Source organism: Paramormyrops kingsleyae, chromosome 14 (assembly GCF_048594095.1).
Source record: "Paramormyrops kingsleyae isolate MSU_618 chromosome 14, PKINGS_0.4, whole genome shotgun sequence".
Taxonomy (NCBI): domain Eukaryota; kingdom Metazoa; phylum Chordata; class Actinopteri; order Osteoglossiformes; family Mormyridae; genus Paramormyrops; species Paramormyrops kingsleyae.
Genome location: NC_132810.1, coordinates 6974455 through 6997605, shown reverse-complemented (window position 1 = coordinate 6997605; position 23151 = coordinate 6974455). Strand labels below are relative to the sequence as shown.

Below are 23151 nucleotides of genomic sequence, written 5' to 3'. Positions count from 1 at the left end.
GATCGGCAGAACACCCCCAATGATGTAAATAACTGAGGCAGAGTCAATGACAGCTTACCGGCACTCAACCAGCCACCAATGATGAACCACTGAGGTGGAACTAATCAGACACATGAGCACAATAATCAAGACGGCCAGGCAATATATTTTATTCACAGTTTAAACATACTGGCCTGAACAGTACGGCGATGTTTGGGGAAAATTATAGGTAGCAGGAAAACAAGTATCATCCCATCTGGAACATTAGCTACAAGGGCAGGTGAGCTCTCTCATACATCCCCAGCAGACAGATGACAGTTCTGTAACACACACTGCACCTCTGCCGTCGCTATGCTCACACTTCTGAAGGACAAGTAGATCGAGAGTCTCTTCACAGGAAGCAGACTGGCAAACAGGGCGACACCACCAGCCGAAACAATAAAAAGTTCAAAAGACAAACAGATGCAGAAAATTAAAGTCTAACAGCACAGCTCAGGATACCTTTTAACGGCAGAGTGGTCAAAAGGGATGAAGTACTGGATTGTCATTCTATACACAGTTCGTGGTGGAACTCAAACACCAGAAAGCTGGATCCCTCACACAAAGTTATCCAAAAACTTCATAGATTTAATTTCTTATACCGTATACACTTTTGCATATCATGTGTTTGTGTGAGAAAGACTCTGCTTGAAGGCCAGGATACATATAATAATGAAACATAAAATAATTGTACATATTTAAAAAAAAAGAAAAGAAAGAAATCTCATTCAGTAAAATGACCTTGAAATTAACCCAGCTGTTTCAATAACATGCTCATTTAAACATTTTGTACAATGTGTAATCCTTTGGTTATTTACAGCGCCACCTCCAGGTAGCTGTTAGTACACAAACAAAATGTGAAGAAAAGTGTATATATTTTTGATCAGTTGGATTAATTAAATTTTTACACTGTCATTCACCAGAAATGGTCAGAAAGTCCTTTTGGGCCAATCCAGCCACAAAGCCTGGTGATTAAGGTGACCCAGTTCACTCCAGTTCATTTACACTCACTCTCTGCCTCACTCTTCACTGTGTGGCCTGGCAGGATTTGGAGAGGGAAGCAGACCGCCCAAAGCAGATGAATGTCTCCCCTTAGGGAAGCTAGTGAGGTCCTCCAAGGCTGCACCTACCCCCCACATCACACTCACGCCCCCCCCTAACCCGAGTCTTAGAGCATCTGCCAATCTGGACCAAACATGACATTGACCACCTCCTGGCTGCGAACGATCTCCTCCATGATGCAGTGCTGGTGCCACAGCTGGTGGAGCCTGCGGTACCGCTCTGGAGACAGATGCAGGGGGTTCCCTCGCCTGGAACAGGCAGAAGTCGTCAGCAGGAGCACCAGAACGGACCCTCTCCGAGAACACTCAGTCCAGTACAAATCACAGTAAGGTCCACCCACGGTAGTACAAACACTACAAAAAGCTAGCTGGTCTTAAGTTCGACACGCCAGCAGAACAGACGGCCTCACCTTAGCTGAGGGTCCGTCTCCCCATAGTCATCGAGGTAGGGGGCAGGATACAAACTCGCCCGGGTCTTACTGCCCATCAGCACCACCTCGCACTCGCGAATCCTGCGGGGGCAGCAGAGAGCGAGAGGCCCATGAGCATGAGAGAGAAACGGAGGCATAAGTGCACGGGCACAGTGGCGCCCCCTACCTGAGGAACATTCCGACGCCGGCCCCGCAGCGGGCGGCGTGGGCAGTGCAGGCTCCCACATCCTCACCATCCAGCTGCTCTTGGCAGCACGGGCTCTTGGAGCAGAGCATGGCCCCACAGAACAAACAAAGTGCAGGGTGCTTGCGCTCGTCCATGGGGCCCTTGGGACACCTGGAGGGGGGCAGGACAGTAAAACATTATTCATCCACCAGGGCCAGAGGGCCAATGCCTCAGGTGGACTTCAAACACTTAACCCCCAATGTTTTAAGGAAAGAACACCTTCTTTCACCACCACCATGCAGACAGAATCCCTTCACTAAGCTCCAGGTATCCTCTGAACCAGAGACCCCCCCCCACCAAATAAAGAGGACAGAGGGTGTGATTTGGCACACACTTCACTTACTGAAAATGACAGGCCTGGTTTAAGAGGGCGCTGTAATCCTCTGGAAGGTGAACCAGCTTGTTGCATTTCCTGGGGTACCTGGGTAATGACAGAGCAAGCTGGGGGTTTTGTACCCGATGGCCCATTGAGAAAGGGAACCCAAGAGTGTGACATGATGTATGGGTGCTGACCTGACCACCGGCATGTCCCCCTTCAGGGCTTTGGTGATCTCAGGCCTTCCGCACCACCTGTAGACGGGGTGAGAAGGAGCCCCTTCAGAGAACATAATCGTGTGAAGCAACTAGAGAAATCCAGGGCTCCACATTAACGTCCTGTGGGTTCATTTGGTGTGGGAAAAGCCCTGTACATCTTGTAGCTGCACAGGGTGAGCGAGGTACCTCTGCAGTAAAGGGGAAACGGTCTCCTTGTGTTCTTGGAAGAGCTTGAAGAGATTGGAGGGCAATGCTAGGTAAGAGCACAGCGCCTCCATCTGGGCTTCCTCAGACACTGCAGGGGGATGACATCACCACATTACCGACAAGGTCTCGGTCACGTCCCAGATCACAACCTCATAGCTGAAAGTACCATAAAACTGTCTTCAGGATATACCTGTAGTGCTTGAGAGCTCCTTAGGGGGGGGCACTCCTGTAAGGCAATTGAAGAAAACAGCAGCACATCGCAAGAATGGGGCCATACCTCTCCTGACTCGGTCTGCAATGCCCTGCAAATCAGAGCTCAAACTGTGGGGGTGGGGGGGGGGGGGCATTGTTAGAAACAGATATCCTTCCTCAACACTACATACTAGTGATGGACAAAATTATGCTTCATAAACCATCTGCTATATTTTCTGATCCCACTAGATGGTGCTCTTGGTTTACCGAGCCCTTTTTTGAAGAGACAGCACCATCTAGTGGGGTCAAAAAATACAGCATATGGTTCACAAAGCATCATTTTGTCCAGCACTATTGCATACCGAATCTGTCCACTAGGGGGCAAATGAGACCCAGTGGACTACTCACCCATCCGCATGGTGTGTCACAGCCTGGAGGAAATCTGACGTCAACCTCACCTCCTCTCCATCATCCCCTCCCATAATCCCCGGTGTGTCTAAAGAACAGAGGACAACACAAAGAAATCAGGGATCACTCCCACACTATACCTAGTTTGTCTGACCATTTGAACCTCAGTCCATTAAAGATACAAGTATATTATTTGTCATCTTCTGCAGTTCAAGTGGCAGTAATCAATAGTCCCAAGGGGGTCCGATTCCTACGGCAAAACAAAACGGGACAAGCACAGGTCTCTGCATTATACTAGTGTTTTATTCACTGTTTTGTACACATCTGAGTGCTCACCCTGGGAGGACAGCAACACCTGCACCATGTGTGCTGTGGTGACCAGGTGCAGGAGGTGCAAATGGTTGTAGGCTGAACTGATGGCTGAAGGCTGCAGGTCCACCACGGTCTCCTGGTAGAGGGTCGGAATGGCCAGCACCAAACCCACCTATGGGGAACCACACACTTAACCCACAGAACATTTAACACACACTCTGGGTCTGAATCTTTAATGAGAGATCAGCTACAAGGAAGACCATCCTACCAGGAGATGAAAGCAGTCTATTTCTAGGAGGCAGGGAGTAACTTCCACATTCATGATGGGCAATAGCACTGGAAAGGGGAATATCAGTGTCAAGACTACTAGTTACTACACGACAGTCACAATTCCTTCACCATGAGGTACCAGCAGCTATTAGAGAAGGGAGCCGGAATGGCCGGCCGAGCGGCATCCTACCTGTGAGCATGCGCGCAAAGTGCTTCTGGATCACAGCCTGCGAGCGCTTCTGGCTATTGGCCGCTGAGAAATGAACCAAGGCCTTCAAGCCAGCCAGCTGTGCACAGAACAAGCAGTGAACATGGTCAGTCGGGGTGGCTGAGGCACACACACACACACACACACACACACACACACACACACACACACACTCATACACTCACCTGTCTGTTTTGCAGAGAGCCGAACAGTGGCTTGGCTTCCTCCAGCAGCATGTTCTCTGTGGGGAGTTCACAGCATTTAGAGTGGGGCTGGAAGTGACCCATATGAGTGCTGTGTGAGGCAGGGAGACTTACCAGTGGCCTGGATGGTGAAGGCGCAGGTGTTCCAGGACATGATGGGCACCCGTGGATCCAACTCGTTAGGCGGCACCTTCAGGCCCACGCGGTGCACAGTCATGGCACAAACCGCCAGCATCCCACTGATGCTGTCCGAGTACTTAGTCCTGGGGAGAACGACGCGCTGAACATCCTGCCCTGTGACCCCGTTAAGAATCATTTGCAAACACCAGGCTAATGGTGGCTGGACTTACGAGGCCTGGACGCCGAAACTCAAGATGGACAAGGAGTCCATGTGTTCGTCCCCGCCAAGAACAAGCTCTGCCACACTGCTGCCGCCGCCTATTTCGGCAAAGAGACAAACAGACTGGTGTCCAGGATCACAAATAGGCGACAGAGAAAGCTTCCAATGTGGTGATCGTACCACCATCTTGGCCAGCTGCCTTCAGTCCATTCACTCTGGCCATGATGATCCGGGTCCAGCAGGGCAGCGTGAGGACCTGGCCAACCAGCTGGGCACTCTCACTGCAGGAACGGGAAGACGAAGGAGCTTCAAACCCAGCAACCAGCCCAGGGTCTGAACCTTCACCTCCATGATAAACGCTACGTGGATATCAGCAGCAATGAACTACACCTGGCTAACAGCATCTTTATAACTGCAGCAGAACTGTTATCATGTCCTAACCAGGGGTGTTAATTCGGAAGGGGGGACTTTGGTCCTCTGCTATCAGGAAGATACCTACTTGTTGAGGGGGAATGGCTCCAGCGGGATCAGCGGAATGACAGTATTACAGAGTGACTTGCACAGGGGACACATGTATTCCCCATTCTCCAGGTCAATGATGGACTCTGTGTGGAGGCGGTTACGGGTGACGTTCTGAACCGCTTCGAAATATCTGTCAGAAACACCCACACGCAATTTCACAAACAATCCTTGAAGACGACTTCTCATAGCACTTTGGGGGAGTGTGGCAGACTTACTTCTGCCAGCAGGCCGCATGCATCACATGACCACAGCTCCCCGTGTGCGTCCCCACAGCCAGGTCGGGGTGCATGAACAGCGGGTCGAAGCTATCTGTTACACACAAACAGCACGTGGCCAGCTCAGCAAGATATCTATCATTTCCATTTACAGCTTAGGTCAATCTGCCATATAGGGTGCAATTTTTTTAGCATCCCATTCCTATCCACCAGGTTTTGGGATGACTGATGCTTACAGAGTGCGGCAGAAACAAGGCTGACCTGAGCTGGGCAGGCCTTTGCCCCGGGTCTGGGTGAGGACAGCGGAGCGCTGCACACACGCTGCCAGCACCATGGCCGGCCCACGGGCCTTTACTTCCTGCTCCTCCTGGCACAGGATGCAGGTCAGCACCTCCCGTTCCACGCAGGCCACGCCCCGATGCGGCCCCACCGCTATGCAAGACTCGCTCAGCTCCATGGAGCTGCTGGGGGCAGGAGGAAAGCAGGCGCAGATAATCAATAGGTTATCGGTGACAGAAGAGTAGGTCAGCACACAGGCCATTAAGGAAGCATGATCAAATATAATCAAATGTGAGAACGAATACGTGGGTCTTGTCGCCACCTGCAGACCAAGCCCTGTGAGTCAGCGGCTCCCCCCACCTGCAGACCAAGCCCTGTGAGTCAGCGGCTCCCCCCACCGGCAGACCAAGCCCTGTGAGTCAGCGGCTCCCCCCCACCTGTCCATGGAGGGGGATGGTTCCCCTTGCACCCCACTTTCTGGCAAGTTGTCATATAGCATCTTGTGTGTCTCGATGAAGTTCTTCTGCATGACTGACATCCGGTCCATGATCTTCTGACGGTGCTTGGCGGCCTCGGCCTTCCTCTTCTGCTCGGCCTTCTTGTTCTGGACACTCTGCGGGAGGGAGGGAGGGAGACTGTCGGTCTCCAGGAACAGCCCCCCCACCCCGACATAACACAAATATGACCCTTAATCATACAAAAGGTCCCACTTACCTCTTCTGTTTTAGTCTGCTCCATACTGGTGGGAGCGGCAGGGCTGGACTTCTCACGCAGGCGCTTGATGGTCTCGAACATCTACGTTAGAAATGACAGCGATCAAAACACGACTGCCACTCTGAATGGGATCCGACTGGTATCTTTTCCCCTTACCTGCAGGGTCCACTGGATCATGTCCTTCTGGGCCTCCAGGGAACAAAGGTTCTTCAGCTTGGTGAGGAACTGGAACAGAGAGTTGCCGTGCTCACAGCCAGATCCTGGGAGAAGGAACCCAAACAGTAGTGGGTAACAGAGACGATATTCTTGCCTGTCACCTTCTAACATTCAACATCAACCCATGGGGCCACCTCCTGGTTCTAGAGGGGTAGCTGTTATTGGTCCATCTGTCCAGATGATCCATTAGAGGAGTGTTACCCAACCCGGTCCTCAGGGATCTCCAGACAGTCCACATTTTAAATCCTTCCCAGACAGTCCATTTTTGCTCCCTCCAAGCTCTCGGTAGGAGCAAAAACATGGACTATCTGGGGGTCTCCGAGGACCGGGTTGGGAAATGCCGTTCTAACTGACTATTTGAGACATGATAGGAGCAGCATTCATACCACAGTAAGAAACTTACCCCGGGCTTTGAGGCTGAAGTCAAAAGCCACCTCATCCTCACTGCTGGCCTCCAGCTGAGTCTTCTCCTCTAGCAGAGCTTGGCCAATTAGGTGCAGGGCCTACAAGACCCACATATATTCTTTGATCTCTTTCCACCTGTCACTCCTTATGTACAATTTTAATGTGTGGATCCAAATACAGTGGTAAAGATGTGGCAGAATGCTACAGGCCGCACCCTCTGGATCATGGCCTCTGTCCACTGGTCGGCACGGTCCTCTGCTGCCCTCTGGAGTACAACCCGAAGTATGTGGAGGAAGATGTCGCAGTTGAGGACCCGCATGATGCCAGAAAAGGGCGGGGTGAACGGTGGGGGAACTGGGGGAGGGAGAGCTGGTGCCGGGGATACACAGGTCGTAAACTGGGGATACCAAACAACTGCACACTACAGCACCACAGCTGTAAATACCAAACAACTGCACACTACAGCACCACAGCTGTAAATACCAAACAACTGCACACTACAGCACCACAGCTGTAAATACCAAACAACTGCACACTACAGCACCACAGCTGTAAATACCAAACAACTGCACACTACAGCACCACAGCTGTAAATACCAAACACTGCACACTGAAGCTGTGAAAGCAGCCCAAACCACACCTGCCTACCTTTATCACCACCCTCCTGAGCTCGCCTCTTCTTCTGAGCATCTTCTGCCTGAAAGCCAATCAGTGCACATTTACACAAATGACAGGGAAAACAGTGATTAAGGTGAGCACTGGTGCTCTGGCTATACCTTGCTGTGCTGGGACTTGGAGTAGTGGTAGAAGAAGGGGTTGAATTCCTGAAGGCACTCCTTCTTGACCCCGTAAAGGCCATGACCCGAAACCCCAGGCTTCCTGAGGCAGGGAAACAGACATGTCACATGATCACGGATTAATACGCCTCCATACACTCCCATAACAGCCTTTTGGTATCTAGAAATAGCAGAGCACATAGAGGGAAAAGCTGCAGGACTTGCCTGAATGTGGCGACTCTGGAAATGACACTTTCTAGACCAGTCTCTTGGCTCTCCTTGGGGGGAGGGGGGACCAAACATAAATCAGTTCCATGGCATACCACTAAGGGACAAAAATACATGCTAAAGAGGGGGGGGGGGGTGTCTCACATTCTCTGGTAGGCCCTTGACCAGGCTGCTGTGGGCCATGGGTTCGATGCAAAGAAGATGGATCACTTCCCTCATGGTGACATCCTCCCTGGTCACCTGACTGATCCCCGGGACGTAACGCTCACCTGCACAGAAATGTGGACCAATCACTTCACACCTTCAGGGTCTAATCTGCTCAACTACTTACTTGCTTCAAGGCTCATGGTATGCTAGCTCAATTTCAGGCATGTTTGTGGACCTCTAGGGTGTTAATCAGTCAACACAGACACTGTTACACAAAAAGCCCCCAAAGGGCTGGCTGGGTGGAGAACTTGCCTATGATGACGATGAGCAGGTGAAGCATCTCTTCCATCAGCCTGTTACACTGCTTCAGCGCCTCCTGCACGAGCACAGAGTCAGCAGCCAGCCTCCATGTGGCCATGATCACATAACCCCCTTATTGCACACCACACCTCTCGTTGGAACCTCTGCTTCTCACCTGGTCTTTGGACGAGTAGCTGCCATTAAAGACCTCAAAGAGCTCCAGGCGCTGAAGCACAAGCATCACAAAGTCGTTAGGATCCATCCTGGACCCAGCGATCTGTGGGAAGAGACCCAGAATGTGAGGGACTGGGCTCCATAGGACCACTGGGATAAGAAGGCATCGGTACTGCGTACCTGAAGCATGATGATGTCCTTATCAAACATCTCATCCCTACATTTCACATCCTGATAATAATACACCTGCAAAAGAGTGGGATTCATCAAGGCTCTCGATTCATTGCTGTCGACGCTCAATGGTTTGACTGATCTTCACCTGCTCAGTGCTGCCCCCTGCCTTACCTGGCTGACAAGCGAGAGCCCATTCCGACGCCACATCTCAGCGGATACCTGGGCCGCCAAGGCCAGACAGCGCAGCGGATGCTCAGCCAGGTATGCGAAGTCGCAGTGCATCTGCGAGCAACAGTAAGTGGGAGCAGAGGGTCAGAACCAGAGGTGGAAAGTTCAGGTCCAGAAAGAATAATTCCAGACCAAGATTTTCAACCAACCTATTGTTTGTGAATGTGACTCTTTATACTCAACTTGTTGGTTGAAACAAAACCCTGGTCTGGATTTGTACTTTCTGAGACTGAACTTTCCACCTCTGGTTAGAACCAGAGGATCATGCACAGGGCGCCAAATCCCCCCCCCCCCCCCCCCCCCACCCAGACTGACAAGCACTGCTTACGGCAGGAACACACCTCATCAAGATATTCTTGCAAACGAGCAACCGCCCCGCTCTTGCAAATGTGAACGTACAGGCCTGTCACAAAAAAAAGAGGCGACAGAAAGACATCTTAGCTGTTCAAAGTCAGGAAAGAGGTTAGCATAGCGAGGCACCCCGGGACTCACCTGCCAGCAGTCTGGAGACGGGCAGGTAGACGCTGACGGGCTCCTCGGAAACTTTGTAGGGCCTTGAGTTCAGGATGTGCTTGCACATGTAGGAGTCTGTGGCTTCACTGCGGAAGGGCTGGTTGGTGCAGCGCAACAGAGTGCTGTGACAGTCTTTGAAGGCCTGCAACAGCACCTCCTCCTGGACAATTTAGACAATTTGGTTTGCCCACTTAACGAGACACAGGACTGTCCAGAATTGAAACAAACACAGTGCAGCTTAAACGCTACGAGATGCAAAGATGTGGTTATAAACTGAAGAAATGTCTTATTGTGGGAATGGGTGACAACGGCAGGGTTGCTGGCATGCCGGGACCCATACTCACGTCGGACGCGCACCACTCCTGCAGCATGGAGAGGATGTGCCTCAGGAGGATCTGAATGGAGAATCCAGCCTCCCACTCGGGCTCCACCTCCACATGCTGGCCAAACTGCCGCTTCACCTCCTCCATGCCCTTAAAGGGGGAATCGGTCACACAGCAGTCAGGTAAACCCCCCCCCCAGGGACTTATACTCCCCAACCCCAGAGACGTTACAGGTTGGAGAGAAATGAATACGGTACCTGCATGCTAGCCAGAATTCTCAGAAAAGCCCGGAAGCCCTCCAAGAACTGTGCACGGAGCTCACCGGACCAAACCGTGGGCTTGCTGATCAGGATGTACCTGTGCATGGTAATGACATCATTAACACAAGGGGGCGCTTTGCATGCAGGAGCACTTCTCTGGAGGCCACTGCTCACCTGAGGTCGTGGAAGATATCCTGGATCCTGTAGAACCGGTCCACGTTGTGTCCCTGGAAGTGAAATCTATTGCTGCTGTCCAGGTGCTCCGAGAGCATCTCCATCACAGTCTCTACAATCACCTTGATGACGTTACCCTCCTCGATGAGCTGCCGGGCCTGGGGGAGATGGGCAGTGGTGAAGGTGGGGGTTAGCACGTCACAAGAGGAAGACACCACCCTCAATAATGGTAGCCCTGCTTACCAGAGTCGGCACGGTGAAGATCTGCACCGAGAGCGAGGTGATGGAAATGCTCCGCTCATGGTCATCGATGATGAAATCCTTCTGCAGCTGCTTATAGTGCTGTGGGTGGGACAGGGGTGAGGGTCACAGCTCAGACCATAAGACGGGGCCTTTGTCCTCACATCATCTGGTTCTCTTATGGTGCTTGGGAGGCTGAGAATTACATACAAGTTCTCAAAGCACCCACCTTGGTATATTCAATGGCAAAGAGTCGTTTATACTTGGTCTCCATCAGCAAGCTGCAGACAATAAGCTCGTGTATGACCTTCCGTGCCACTGAAAGAGGGCGAGCGAGAGAGATATATTCAGGGGTGTCAATCACACTGTGTCCACAGAGGGTCAATGCTAATGACATTTCAGCAATCAACCCTGCTGACCTTTGTAGAGTTTGGAGTCATGCAGCATCAGCTGGCTGATGAGACTCGGCTGACCTGCAACCTGGCTGGGCTCCAGAGCCACCTGGCAAAACAGCTGCCGGAACCCCACTGTGGGCCACAGAACACACCTGTCAAGCGGCTTCCGCTGCTCTACACCAGCTGGCCTGTTAAACCGCAAACGCGAGCCTTAAAAGCAGGGGCTGGTCAACCCAGTACGAGTGCAAGGACCTGAGTATGGGATACTCTTCTGGAGCCAGGAGCCCAGGCGCAGTGCGAAGCTCTGGTGGGCCATCACTGCCGAGTGCAGGATCTCCACACGCAGAGGCTCAGAGGAAATCTGCTCCGAGTTGGTCTGAGATGCCGGAGACACAAACATCTATCTCAGGAAAGCCATCTGCGCAGACCACTCACACTCACACACACACACAAGATGCCTAATCATGCCTAAAAGGCTATTTATAGCATCCTGAACAATCGAATCACCGCCCCCCCCCAACCGGCACCCTGTCCGTACCTGTATCTGCTCCTTGACTTGCAGACATGAACGGAGGCTCCCCCGTTTTACTGCTCTTCGGCCCTATAACCACAAAACGACAGCAGGTCAACGACAGTAGATCAAAAGCACCATCTATCTAACATGCTGACATAAATAGCCCCCAACACCTTGTACCTCCTTGTCGATTAGTGCAGTGTGCGTGTGCGCCTCCCTGTGGTCACACTGCAGAGCGCGCTGCAGGGCATAGATGACGTGGTCATAGGAATGGTGCTCGTCATTGTACAGAACACAGTAGTATGTGTCCTTATGCACGCTATTGCCAAGAGAAGATGGAACAGACATTATTTGCAATGGCGTCATTTGGCTGAAATCTGTCACAAACCAGAGGACAACACAGAAAACAGGCAGGTATTACTCCGAAATTCCCAGCAAAGCACCCGGAGATAAGAGGCATTCCCATAAAAGTGCCAGAACTTGTATTACATACTTCCTTCTGAGCACAATCCAGGAAGCAGGCGAAAAAAATCATTTGACTAGATGCACTGACAGTGCATATGTGTGCATGGAAAACTTGAAACATGAGGTCAGTTATTCATATTCAGGGGTGGAAATAGTACTGTTTTCATGCTTAAGTAAAAAGTACAGATACAACACCGAAATATTACTCAAGTAAGTCATCCAGAGAAATACCACTCTGAAACGTGGTTTTCAATGCACAGTAAAAGCTTACAAAAAACATAAAAGCCTACACTTTTAAATTCACTTTAGTCAGATTAGAAAATAGCATTGATAGATACATAGCATCAGAATATGGAAAACAGTCACAAGAGAATACACGGATACTGTCTTTCTATTCAGAAATTGCAGTGAAACTTGCCGAGCGTGCCGATGCAGTTTCGCAGAATGGAATTCAGTGGGAAACAAAAGATCGACCCACGTGCCAGATTTAATAATGATTTATAAATTATTTATACCTCTTATGAGTGGTGAATGAGCCGATAAACCTTCGTCCTCTACTACGGAAAATGACTGATCGTCCAGTGCAATCATCACCATTATTTCAGTAGTATAGATTTAAATATCAAACTGCAATTTTGGTATGTTAAGTATGTCGTGCCTCTAAACGCAGTTTGTTCCGTCTTCATAAATACAGGATGCAATACAAAATAAAAATGAAGCAAATAAGTACAGTGACGAAGTATTTGCACTTCGTTACTTTACACGATAGGCCCCGGGCCACAGCTGAAGGCAGCACCCTTCCAGCAGTGCTCACTACTAATTCTACATGGAACACCACTTCACCGCCACTCATTTTCGTTACAGATGAGTCATACTGTCCTCCCTTACAGAGGCCGTAGCTCGGCTGGGAGCTCGTCGTGCTCCTCCCAAACCAGTAGCTCGGTAATGTAGTGCAGAATCACACGAAAGAGCTTCTCAGCACGTTCCAGCAGGCCTGGTTCCAGGACATGGTCTGCGTCCTGCAGGATAAAACAGCGTAAATTTCAGTCCTGCTCTGGGAATCTTACACAATCCTCACACACACAACTTCAGTTTATTCTCAAATGACTCAACAGGATGTTCAAACTTGTCCTGGCTTTCAGTGAAATTATTTATAGACCAAGGCTATACGCAGCCTGAATCAGCTGCCAACATCCAGCTCAGTGAACAGATTTCCTTCAACCCCTTCCTGAAAATCTTCCTCACTGCACACCAGACACTTTGCAGTGAGATTCAGAACACAAATTACGTCATCTGAGGGGATACACTCTTTAGTCTTCATAAAAAATAGCTCCGGAAAAGAACGTGGGGTGGTTGGTGACAAAACAGCAGTGTTTTGGCAAAAATCTCAGATTCCAGAAACATTACAATAACCTTTGACACACTTCCTCCACATTCAAAATAAATATTCTGGACTTTCTCCCAAAAAGCCACAGCTGACAGAATAGAACAGATAAAACCATTGCAGTACAGAAAGCATAAATAAAAATACTGTTTAACAATCAAATCAGATGGGGTGATCCAAGCAGCTGTATCAGGTTAGCTCAGGCCAATGTCGTTGTAGCGTTGTTTCACATCACTTTGTGTGTGTCCATGCCAGGAAGAGTCGACACCTTCCATGAAGGGCTTCATAATGAATCCAGATGGCCCTTTTCGCACAAAGCATGCCGTGGTTCCAGGAAAACAAATTCAACTCTGAGCACAAAGCAGGCAGGCCAGACAGCAGAACTTAATTCAATAGGTGCACCTGCTGTTTATGGAAACAGGTCTGGGAGGTGAAGGCAAAGGGGCCTGCCATGTGCGTCAGCTAATAGCCCCCTCACAGATGTTATCGGCACAACGATGCTCCCCCAAGGTGCTAGGACACCTGGAACCAGGCAAGTGATCTGATGCTGATGACAGCCTTTTCAGTGTGACGCTACTCTGGCCCTGTCTGTTAATTACTGAATCTGTACTTCAAAAAAGTCTTACCTTCAAAGCTAACTTCACCTCTAAAAAAATAAACAAAACTAAACAGATAGACAGATATAGACTGAAAAACAAACAAAAACTTGAGGCTGTCAACACTTCCATTCTCCCCTCTTCTGCCCATCCCCTCCCCACCGACAGACACTTCCTGCTATGCTTTTTCCCAGGGAATTGTTCCCTTAAGGCCTGGCCATAAAACTGAGAGGTTGCACAGACATGCGTCCCCATGAGCTCATGCACTTGCAGAAGCCTCCGACGACCACTCTTAAAACACCCACCGTCTCCATGGCAGCCGTGGCCCCCGGATCGTGCTTAGGGCAGCAGGGGCCCGTCTTCCAAGCTTCTAAGTCCCCGCAGTCACAAAAGCCACCGCCCGACGACGCATGCATCTAGAAGAGAGGGCAGATGCCAGGCTGGGATTAGTGACAGACCCCCCCCCCGAAGAGTGGAGGGAAAGGGCAGGCCAACTGAGCAGACCAGTGTGAACGTCAACTGTAACTGCAAGTTAATCCCAAAGAGTGTGAAATGCCATTTCATGCAATCAGTGATTGGCACAGGAGTCTAAACCATCATGATTTTCTGACAGAAGGCTAGACCAGCGTTTCTCAAATGGTAGAGCTCTAAGTGAGGCAGTGACAGAAAAATGCAGCTTGGTTCATGATGGGCCGCCGCACAGACACAAAGCCGATTTACCGCCGAGATAGGGCTGGGTGATGTTTATCAACCTGTCATCATATAAAATTTAAAATGACAAGAAAATGAGAAACACTGATAAACTGCTAAGGAACAATGCTTGATAGCAGCCATTAACCTCATATCACAGAAATGAATGCAATTCCTGCCAATCACAGGCACAGCGAGGTTGGTTGAGTACATGGCGCACGCAGGCTACCGTTTTGGTAATATATTATGGAAGCAATAAGCTCCTTCAGAGGAAGCTTCAAATACTGGTGAAGAAGACAAGGTGACAGCTCAGCAGCCACAACAGCTTTTATTTTTTAAATATCGTGGATAAACAAGGTAAGACATCGGCTCTGTGGTGGTATTGTTTGCCGTTTAAATTTCAACACGCAATAGTTCATTTTCATAAGAATTATTTAAAATTAGATTTCTGCTTGCAGTCCATTTCACCTTCTGAAATATTCTACATGTATTTAAAGGCAACATTATGGCGATCTTAAGCAAAATCGTTAGATCAAAGTAAAAAAAAAAAAAAAAAAGCATACAAGAGTATATAAAATACATTGTGTATATAAATAGATATATTAAATGGTGTATGCAAATAAATTTAAATATTAACCGAGGGCCCCCCCAGACAACGAAATGTACCGACCCCGCCTGGTAGTCAAATTTTACCAAGAGACATGGTCAGAGAAATCTACCAAGGGGGACCACCACCCCCGTAGGCAAAATTTACAGCGGGCAGCGTGTCGGAAAGGTTGAGAAACACTGGTGTAAATAAATAAATGTATTAACCAAGACGATCCCCTCCAGTCAGACATATGGGCCTAAGTTAACTGACATCTGTAAGTTAGCACATACATACATGGACAATGGGTATCTGTTAGCATCCAGGCTGTTCCCTGCCTTGGGCCCTGTGTTATATGGCAGTGTTTCCCAGTCCAGTCCTCAGGGACCCACAGACAGGCTCGGCAGGGAGCTCAGAGGGAGCAAAAACATGGCCTGACTGTGGGCCCCTGAGGACCAGATTGGGAAACACTGGTTTATGCGAAAGGCTACAGGCCTCCCCCCCATTGACCCTGTGGTCTGAAGACGGATATAAACAGAATTACAATTAAAATACATGCAAAAAACTACCGGCACCTATATTTGAGGATAACATAACAAGGTATTAATCCAGTCTGATGGAAATATGAAAACGTCAGACATTTATTCTAGTAATGAAGTAACAGGATGAGGTCACTTCTGAAGCTACCTTGTACCGATGACCCTTGTGCACGCTGTTCTGGAAGCAATCCGTACAGAGGACACATGTTGGGTCAATGGCGCAGTCTCTGGAATAAGACATCAGATGAGGTCAGAGGTACATGTCAACCAAACATCATAAACAGTGGTGCTGACATGTTTCCACACTGAAGAGGCCTGCAAACCTGAAACTGGAAACAGTGTCAACCGGTAAATAATTCAAACAGTCCTTTAACTGCCATGGTATACTGAAACACAATAGTCTACAAATAATGGTGCCCACGCAGCTATTCCGTAGACAAATAAAACAAGCATCTTAAGCTTTCTACAAATGTTAACAGCAATAAAGTGTCTGCCATCCAGTGGGGGGAATTAACAGGAATAAAGCGCAAAAACAGCACAAGAAAACTCAGAATGCCCCTAAAAACCATAAATCGAAGAGCAAAAATTGCCCCCAAGATTTTGAAAAATTATTTTTTTTATTTATTTATTTATATATATATATAATAATAATATATATATTTTTTTTTCCATTTAATGTCCATTTCCGTCACTATATACATACATAACTTTATGTAACTGGAACGTAATGATGCCTGGAAGAGGCCAATTTTATTTGTTAATAAAGGCATACATCCAAAAACAAGCCAGTCTCCGTTAGGGGCGTGGCTACAGATCTCATGCTTAAGCACGGCTTTACCACCCACCCATCAACAACTTTTACAAAGGCTGAGCAGTATGTTCCGGGTATATTGATATCTTTTTAAAATGAGATGTAGCATGACACACACATACCATTTATATCAATACACCTTTTATTGTGCATTAGAACCAATAGTATTCCTTATGGGTTGTACACAACGAAAGACCTTCAGTTGTGATGTTGCAGACAGCTAAAATCAAAATGAGCAGCAAGCACTATTTTTTTCCAGCATGTGGTTCTGGTCAAAACCACACACTGTTCAAGAACGTTGGGAAAATAAATGATGCATTAAGTAAGGTCTCACAGGGCAGTTGACGGAGGCAAATAATTGGTACTACAGTTGTAACACATTTTTAATAGACCTTCAAGGTTTCTAAAGAGGATGTTTTTAAAAATGACCGTAAACTAGTTCAACTAGTTTTGATAGACTGATGAAGATTTCACTTTATCAATAAACTAATGCATTATACATATATACAAAGGCTATTGTGAGTTAAATAAAAGCCCAAATAGTTGGAGCTCTCATATATAGATGTTTTTCTGTACACAAACAGATGTGGAACAGCAGTAGTTTGCTTATTTACTCATGCTGGCACAAGGCAGTGATTACGGTATGCATTTTCATCTGGGCTCATTTCACATTAAAAACAGAAACTTTATAAATTAATTACTATTTTTAAGCAGTGCCCCCAACATTTTGTAAATGCCCCCATTTTTAGACAATGGGGGCAAAGTTATTCCTCAAATTTGTTTTAATGTCCTATTCTACTGGCATCAAATTTTTAATGAATTAGAAACCAAGACACAACAAGGCAAAAAACTATCATACTGTACAGTAAGAAAATGCACCATTTCATATGACCGAGATTTACTGTAGAGAGAAAAAAAACATTTACACAAATCTTTAGCTTATTTACCAGCACCAGGCCCCCACAAGACAACTTCCACAAAAAGATGAATACTGATCCTTAATGTGGGTTCGCCAGATGCAAGAATATCACTATTACCTGCCCTATTTTGAGAGGAAAAACACACCAGAGAATATGATGGACAAGTGTCTGGTGAGGGAAAAGCAGACCTGCAGGAGTAGGTGGTCTCCCCCTCCTTGAACACTCTTCCACAGAGATGGGAGGAGGCGCTGTCCTGCTGGAGTTTTTCCAGACCCACGTGGGGATCCTCCCCGAAAAGGAAGCACTCTAGGGGCTGCAACAGCAGATCCGTTGCCTTCTCCTCTTCCTCCTGGGGATGAGGCACCTCCTCCAGACAGTAGATCTGTGGCACCTGCTCCGTCAGGTAACACAGAATCTCCGACCTGCAGTCGGTGGACTCCTGCCATTTCTGCCCCAAGATAGCAAAGACAAGAGGCAAGTCATGAGAGGGAGGGGGGTAAATAATCAAAATTGACATCACTAACACTGTGCCACCTACAACAATACTCACCAGCAGATTTTTATTTACACACCCTTAATAAAACATTTACCAGAGTCTCATACTGAAGCTCACACCTCAGGAAGGCTGGAACGCGCCACTGTGTTGGAAACTTTTGCTTTCCGAACAACACGACATAGCAATCCTCCACAGAGTGCGGTTTTCTTTTTTGGCATTACATTATTATTTAAAGTAAACGGTCCCCTCCTTGTTCGGTTTTTTCCCCACAGAAAAACAGCGTACTTTCACTACCACTCATATACCCAATTTAAAATCTGGTAAGCCAACTAATCAACCAAAAATACATTTACCAGCAATGATCTGCAAGGGCAGCAAACTACCGTACATGGCTTGTCACGACCTGAACAAGTCGGTTACCAATAGTGAATTACTAATCAGAGTGATTTAGCAGCGTTCACAGGTTTCACTATTTGCGTAACTTACTAACTGCGTCAAATAACGCAAGTCTAAGTTGAGATGTCAAACCGCTGGCTAGCTGATGACATACCGTACACTTAACAGGGCAATACTGGTTATAAACCCTCGTGAGATTAAACGTTGCAGGAGATCATTCACAACGATACGAATGGCCGCGGCTGGGGGAGTCGTCGTTTGCTGTGTAGCTCGAAAACAACACACGGCTAAGGAGGCTAATGCTAGCAAGCTAGCGCGTACCCCCGAAAACCGAAAGTTCCTCAGGATGCAAGTCAGCTCAGTAATACCATGACAGACAGCTTCAGTTTTCATGCCCATAGAAGTTTCTAAATTAAAGAGCAGATGCTGTCGTGTGCTTACCTTACTGAGCTCTAGCCCGTTAGGTGCCTTTTTCGCTTCCGCCATCTTCCGTCCGCCGTTCTCCCTTTTCCAGGGAGACGCGGTGAACTACCGAAGGCTTTCGCGACTCTGAACTGTGGTGCGAGATCTGCGCTCGAGACTCCGGGGCGCCAATAGCGACGGTGCGGGGCGTGGCTTCGCGCCGACGTAAAAAAATATAAACAGTCGTTCTCCGGTGCTTCTTCAGCTAGAACATGCTCCTACGTACAGCGAGCCTCAATAAGACAGCCCAGTACTGAAGCAAAATCATTCTGAGGACCCTCCAAAGCAAATTTGGTTAATGGGCAGCTGATTCTAGGCCAGAATTTGGACTTCAGCTCCTACCCTTCCAACCAATCACCAATGCCGCGGTCACATGACCTGCTGCTTCGAACGCTGTTTGGCTCTTCACGCGAGTGCTTTGGGGTCGGAGTTCAAAGTATGATGTTATGCAGAAAGACCAAGTATGGAGTCCATCTTTCACGAAAAAGTAAGCCTTTTAATTATTTCTCACGTTTTAATTTGATGGCATAATTAGATGTGCATACATAAAGGCCCTTGCAACGCGTGTGGAAGATTTTGTTTTTAAGTGAGCGTCTATAGCTGATAATAAATTAGTTATCCAGCCATCGCAAGTGAATATCTGCAAATTTTATCGAAACAGTATGGAAATGTGGAAAAGTCCATACACAATCAATATTAACGCTGTGACCACTGTGTCTGTGTTACCAGGTTTAGCGACTGAACTAACTTCTGAAACGAGTGTCAGGTGTTTGTAAATTGGCGTCGATTTATGCACTTGGTTACCTAACTACTTCCTGTAAACTTTTTTATTAAGGTAGCCCAGCTCAGATTACGTCATGTAACATTAACATTATGATTGCAAAAAAAAACGGCCAAATTGTAAGACTTGGCGCATATCTGTTTTGCTAGATTATTGGTTGCTGAAGGAATTGTACTAACACGCCAATTAGAACTTTGTTTTGAATATATTTGTTTCGCTTTATTGGGCTTCATTTAAAAAGAAAACGTTGACAATTTACAGCAGGAGGGCTCCCTATGCGCCCAGCACTGTCTGAATAACCTGCTTCAGGGAGAGTACTTTACTCCAGTGGACCTGTCCTCAATTGCACATCAGCTGGATGAGGAAGAGCGGATGAGAATGGCGGAGGGAGGCGTGACCAGCGAGGAGTACAGGACATTCCTTCAGGTAGAAGACTCGGAGCGTCTATCCCGTATTATAATTGCTTGTCCCTACACATCTAATGCCCCGGAATTGCAATTATGCTTTAGCTCATCTCTGACATTCATTCTCCCACATTGATGTTTTCACCAGCAACCATCCGGGAACATGGACGACAGTGGTTTCTTTTCCATACAAGTGAGTCACATGAGTGAATTAAATTTTCTCCTGTTTTGCGATTCAAGTCAAATTGGCCTAGCTGTAATGGGGCATGTCATTGTTTGTGTCATAATGTGTGATTGTATTGCTCTGCATTCGGTTGCAGGTTATCAGTAATGCTCTAGGGGTTTGGGGTTTGGAACTGATTCTCTTCAACAGCCGCGAATATCAACGGATGATGATCAACCCAATGTAAGAGCAAATCAGAGATGGGTAACTTGTGCTCGAGATGTAGCTGCATAAATGCACTACTCTGCTTGTACAGCAGGTGGCACAGCAGTGTGGGAAGGTCTCCGCTTGCTACATAAGGGAACTTTTATGGGAACTTTACCTGTACTTCAGTGTATCAATGGAAAAATATTTGTTTGCTATGGTGTGTCCTATCTGCATTGTTTACCTTGCTGGAGCCAAAAGAGAAGCATTAATTTTTTGAAAAAGATGTTTTGTATCATGCAGAAATGAGAAGGCTTTTATTTGCAACTACAAGGACCACTGGTTTACTGTGAGAAAACTGGGACAACAGGTGAGTTACTGGGTAAATATGTGACTCACCTTTCATTTGTGGAAAAAAAACAGCTAAATTATAAATTGAGCTGTTTTGGCTATTTTGTTTGTCTCTTCACAGTGGTTTAACCTGAACTCATTGTTGACGGGGCCAGAGCTTATATCAGATACGTATCTGGCTCTCTTCCTGGCTCAATTACAACAAGAAGGTAAATACAGGAATACACCGTCCCATGTGTTGTTTAAAATGATAATGTACAGTAATTGCAACAGTTTGCAGCATTGTATGCTCAGTAGTATGGAGTCCCATACAGAGTTGACTGGAGTGGGGAATGACAGGTTATGACCCATGTTTTCTGCAGGGTATTCCATTTTCGTTATAAGAGGGAACCTCCCGGACTGTGAAGCAGAGCAGATTCTGCGCATCATGAGGGTGGAGCAACGTCAGAGACCCAAGCTGATTGGAGAAGAGGCAGCGGCCCAGTCCAGTGGCGGCCAAGGGTGCGAATCCTGGGGGCTGGGTGGCCAGGTTCAGTGCTCAGATGGATCATAGTGTTGTGCGGCGATGATGACGTTCCTCCTCATTACTCTGTTTCATACAGCGGTGTGTCAGTGCAGAGGGCACTGGAAGTGGAACCAGGCCTGGACGCTGGCGTGGTGGACGAGGACGAGGAGGCGCTAAGGAAGGCTATCGCCCTGAGCCGAGAGGACATGGAGGTTGAGGATGAAGAGGCAGACCTACGCCGGGCCATCCAGATGAGCATGCTGGGTAAGTGGCCTCACACACTTTTAACGCTGAATATCTACCCTCCAACTTAACTTCATAATGCACTGGTCTTGGAACTACGTCACACTGTCATTTCCTCTTTGAACCAGTATCTGTGCCGAATGTATAATTAGCAAGATAATCCTCCCTCCCCCCCCCCGGCTCCCAGGTGCAACAAGTACCAGTAACTCCCTCGAGCACAAAGATGTGGATGTCACCCAGACAATGGGGTCAACTCAACCCCCTGCCATACCCCCTGAGATGCCTGCAAACACCCAGAAGGAGAATCTGAGTGCTGAGGAGCTACGCAGGAAGAGACAGGCCTACTTCGACAGGTGGGCCGTTGCAGTCCCTCCCTGCATAGGAGTCCGTCAAAGCGGGGGGGCCTGGAGCTAAACTGGCATGCTCTCCTTGCAGACAGTCCCAACAGCAGGCCCAGGATGGCCAGAACACGGGAGCCCCCTCAGGAAGCACAGGTACTTGTAGCAGACGGCCCATCCTGACTACAGCCATACCGCCATTGGCTGTTGAGTTTACATGTTCTTTGTTACAGGGTCAGAACCAGGCAGCCATGATGCTGAGACTGAGCATGCCCAGTGATGGACCAGGGGCGGAGCAAGCCGGCCGGCCAGCCCGACGATGACTACCTGTCGTGCCCGTCGCGGTGCTGCCCCGCCCCCTCTGTGTGGGTCAGCCTCTCCCCACCTTCTGGCCCCCTGCTGCGCCTTCTCCAAGTATCAGCTGGCCGTTTACTACACCCTGGACGTGTGAACAGGCTGAAACAGGGAAATGGCAAAAATCCAGTAGTGTAATGTAACGATGCGGATTAATAGGGTGCAGGGAAGGGAGGATGGATAGAGTTCTATTGCAGTTACTCAAAGTCTGCAGTTGCCTTCTACCACAACACCTTCAGCTCCTATTTATTAACGTATTTATTTGCTCTTCTTCCCTCTCCACTGGGAGAGGTGGACAGGAAACCCATGTAAGTGTCTCTGAGTCAAAGGAAAGATGACTGGAAAAGGCTGGTACTTCAATAAGAAGTGGCATACAGTGGAATGGAGGTGGGGGCTTCTTTCCTGTGCCACCCAGCGGGACCATTGGGGGTCTGAGGGTGTGACAACAGGCTTAAGCTGCATTCTCCCTCCCCTCCGACCTGCATCGTTTCCCAGGTGCAACATGACCTCATCAATCAAAGCCGAGGAATTATGAACTATTGATTACGTAGCGGAGTGTGTGTGTGTGTGTGTGTGTGTGTGCGCGCGCGTGCACGTGTGTGTGTGTTTTCCAGTCTTATTGTTTGTTTTTTAAGTAAAGGCATTGCTAGTACAATAAACAAGGTCCAGGTAGTTCTGGTTATATTCTTTTTTGGCCATTGAAAGTAATAAGGTGTATTTCTTTTGACCACTTAAAACCTTTGTTCACAGATTGTGACATTCATTCCTTTTCACAAAGTAAAATTATGACCTAAAATGAGCTACTTTCCGTGATGGGTCATAAATATCAAAGAAATTCTGTGTTTAATAGTGGTACTACATGTTAGGTTGATGTGCCAATTCAGATATTTTTAACAGCTATATTAATCTGGCAGTTTCGTGCAGCGTCCCATGAAATTTAACACGGTACGAGTATTTCAGCCATTTTCCATTATGTAGCTTTCATTCTGTGTTGGTTATGTTCTTTTTTTTTTTTTGTTTTTCTGTTACTTGATTTGGACACAATCCGCAGTAATGGGCTTAGGCTTGTGATGTGGTGTCTGCAGATCTGTAAAATACTGTGTTAGGTCTCTCACTCGTGTTTTTCTGGAGTCGTCTAACAAAATACTAATTAATCTGCTGCAAAAATTTCTACTCTGCTTCATTAAAGTGACCATTTTCCTCAATTGTCTCTTCAAGCACTTGCACTGTCATTATGTGAAAAATGCAGGTTCAGA

The 23151-nt window shown here is 47.9% G+C and overlaps 2 protein-coding genes across 2 annotated transcripts; one reads left to right on the top strand and one right to left on the bottom strand.

The window, feature by feature from the left end:
- Positions 1–125: 125 nt before the first annotated feature.
- ubr1 (ubiquitin protein ligase E3 component n-recognin 1) lies at positions 126–18704 on the bottom strand. Its single transcript, XM_072699193.1, has 47 exons — positions 18532–18704; positions 17387–17646; positions 15616–15694; positions 13958–14068; positions 12561–12691; positions 11388–11526; positions 11232–11294; positions 10946–11069; positions 10718–10825; positions 10528–10616; positions 10302–10400; positions 10059–10216; positions 9882–9981; positions 9646–9774; positions 9281–9461; positions 9130–9191; positions 8732–8842; positions 8567–8632; positions 8388–8489; positions 8225–8288; positions 7910–8034; positions 7759–7815; positions 7538–7636; positions 7410–7458; positions 6976–7130; positions 6760–6859; positions 6297–6400; positions 6141–6221; positions 5864–6039; positions 5409–5611; positions 5148–5241; positions 4910–5062; positions 4591–4691; positions 4421–4508; positions 4185–4333; positions 4053–4108; positions 3850–3946; positions 3658–3725; positions 3414–3561; positions 3078–3165; positions 2668–2798; positions 2457–2565; positions 2250–2306; positions 2080–2157; positions 1677–1847; positions 1490–1591; positions 126–1328 (listed from the first exon to the last, which is right to left on the bottom strand). The coding sequence occupies exons 1-47, from the start codon at positions 18574–18576 to the stop codon at positions 1187–1189; spliced, it is 5202 nt and encodes a 1733-aa protein (XP_072555294.1). The 5' UTR covers positions 18577–18704; the 3' UTR covers positions 126–1186.
- Positions 18705–18864: 160 nt separating this feature from the next.
- On the top strand, positions 18865–23100 carry atxn3 (ataxin 3). Its single transcript, XM_023802154.2, has 11 exons — positions 18865–19039; positions 19595–19759; positions 19886–19930; positions 20058–20143; positions 20408–20474; positions 20577–20664; positions 20818–20956; positions 21058–21224; positions 21391–21556; positions 21639–21697; positions 21775–23100. Exons 1-11 carry the CDS (start codon positions 19016–19018, stop codon positions 21819–21821), a joined length of 1053 nt encoding a protein of 350 aa, XP_023657922.1. The 5' UTR covers positions 18865–19015; the 3' UTR covers positions 21822–23100.
- The last annotated feature ends 51 nt before the right edge of the window (positions 23101–23151 follow it).

Coding starts and splice junctions, on each gene's coding strand:
- ubr1 (XM_072699193.1), bottom strand. CDS start 18,576: ATGGCGGAAGCGAAAAAGGCACCTAACGGGCTAGAGCTCAGTAAG. Junction 10,217..10,301: donor TCTTCACCGTGCCGACTCTG/GTAAGCAGGGCT, acceptor CATCTCCCCCAG/GCCCGGCAGCTCATCGAGGA. Junction 5,063..5,147: donor CATGCGGCCTGCTGGCAGAA/GTAAGTCTGCCA, acceptor TGTTTCTGACAG/ATATTTCGAAGCGGTTCAGA.
- atxn3 (XM_023802154.2), top strand. CDS start 19,016: ATGGAGTCCATCTTTCACGAAAAA. Junction 19,931..20,057: donor GTGGTTTCTTTTCCATACAA/GTGAGTCACATG, acceptor ATTCGGTTGCAG/GTTATCAGTAATGCTCTAGG. Junction 20,665..20,817: donor GGCTCAATTACAACAAGAAG/GTAAATACAGGA, acceptor TGTTTTCTGCAG/GGTATTCCATTTTCGTTATA.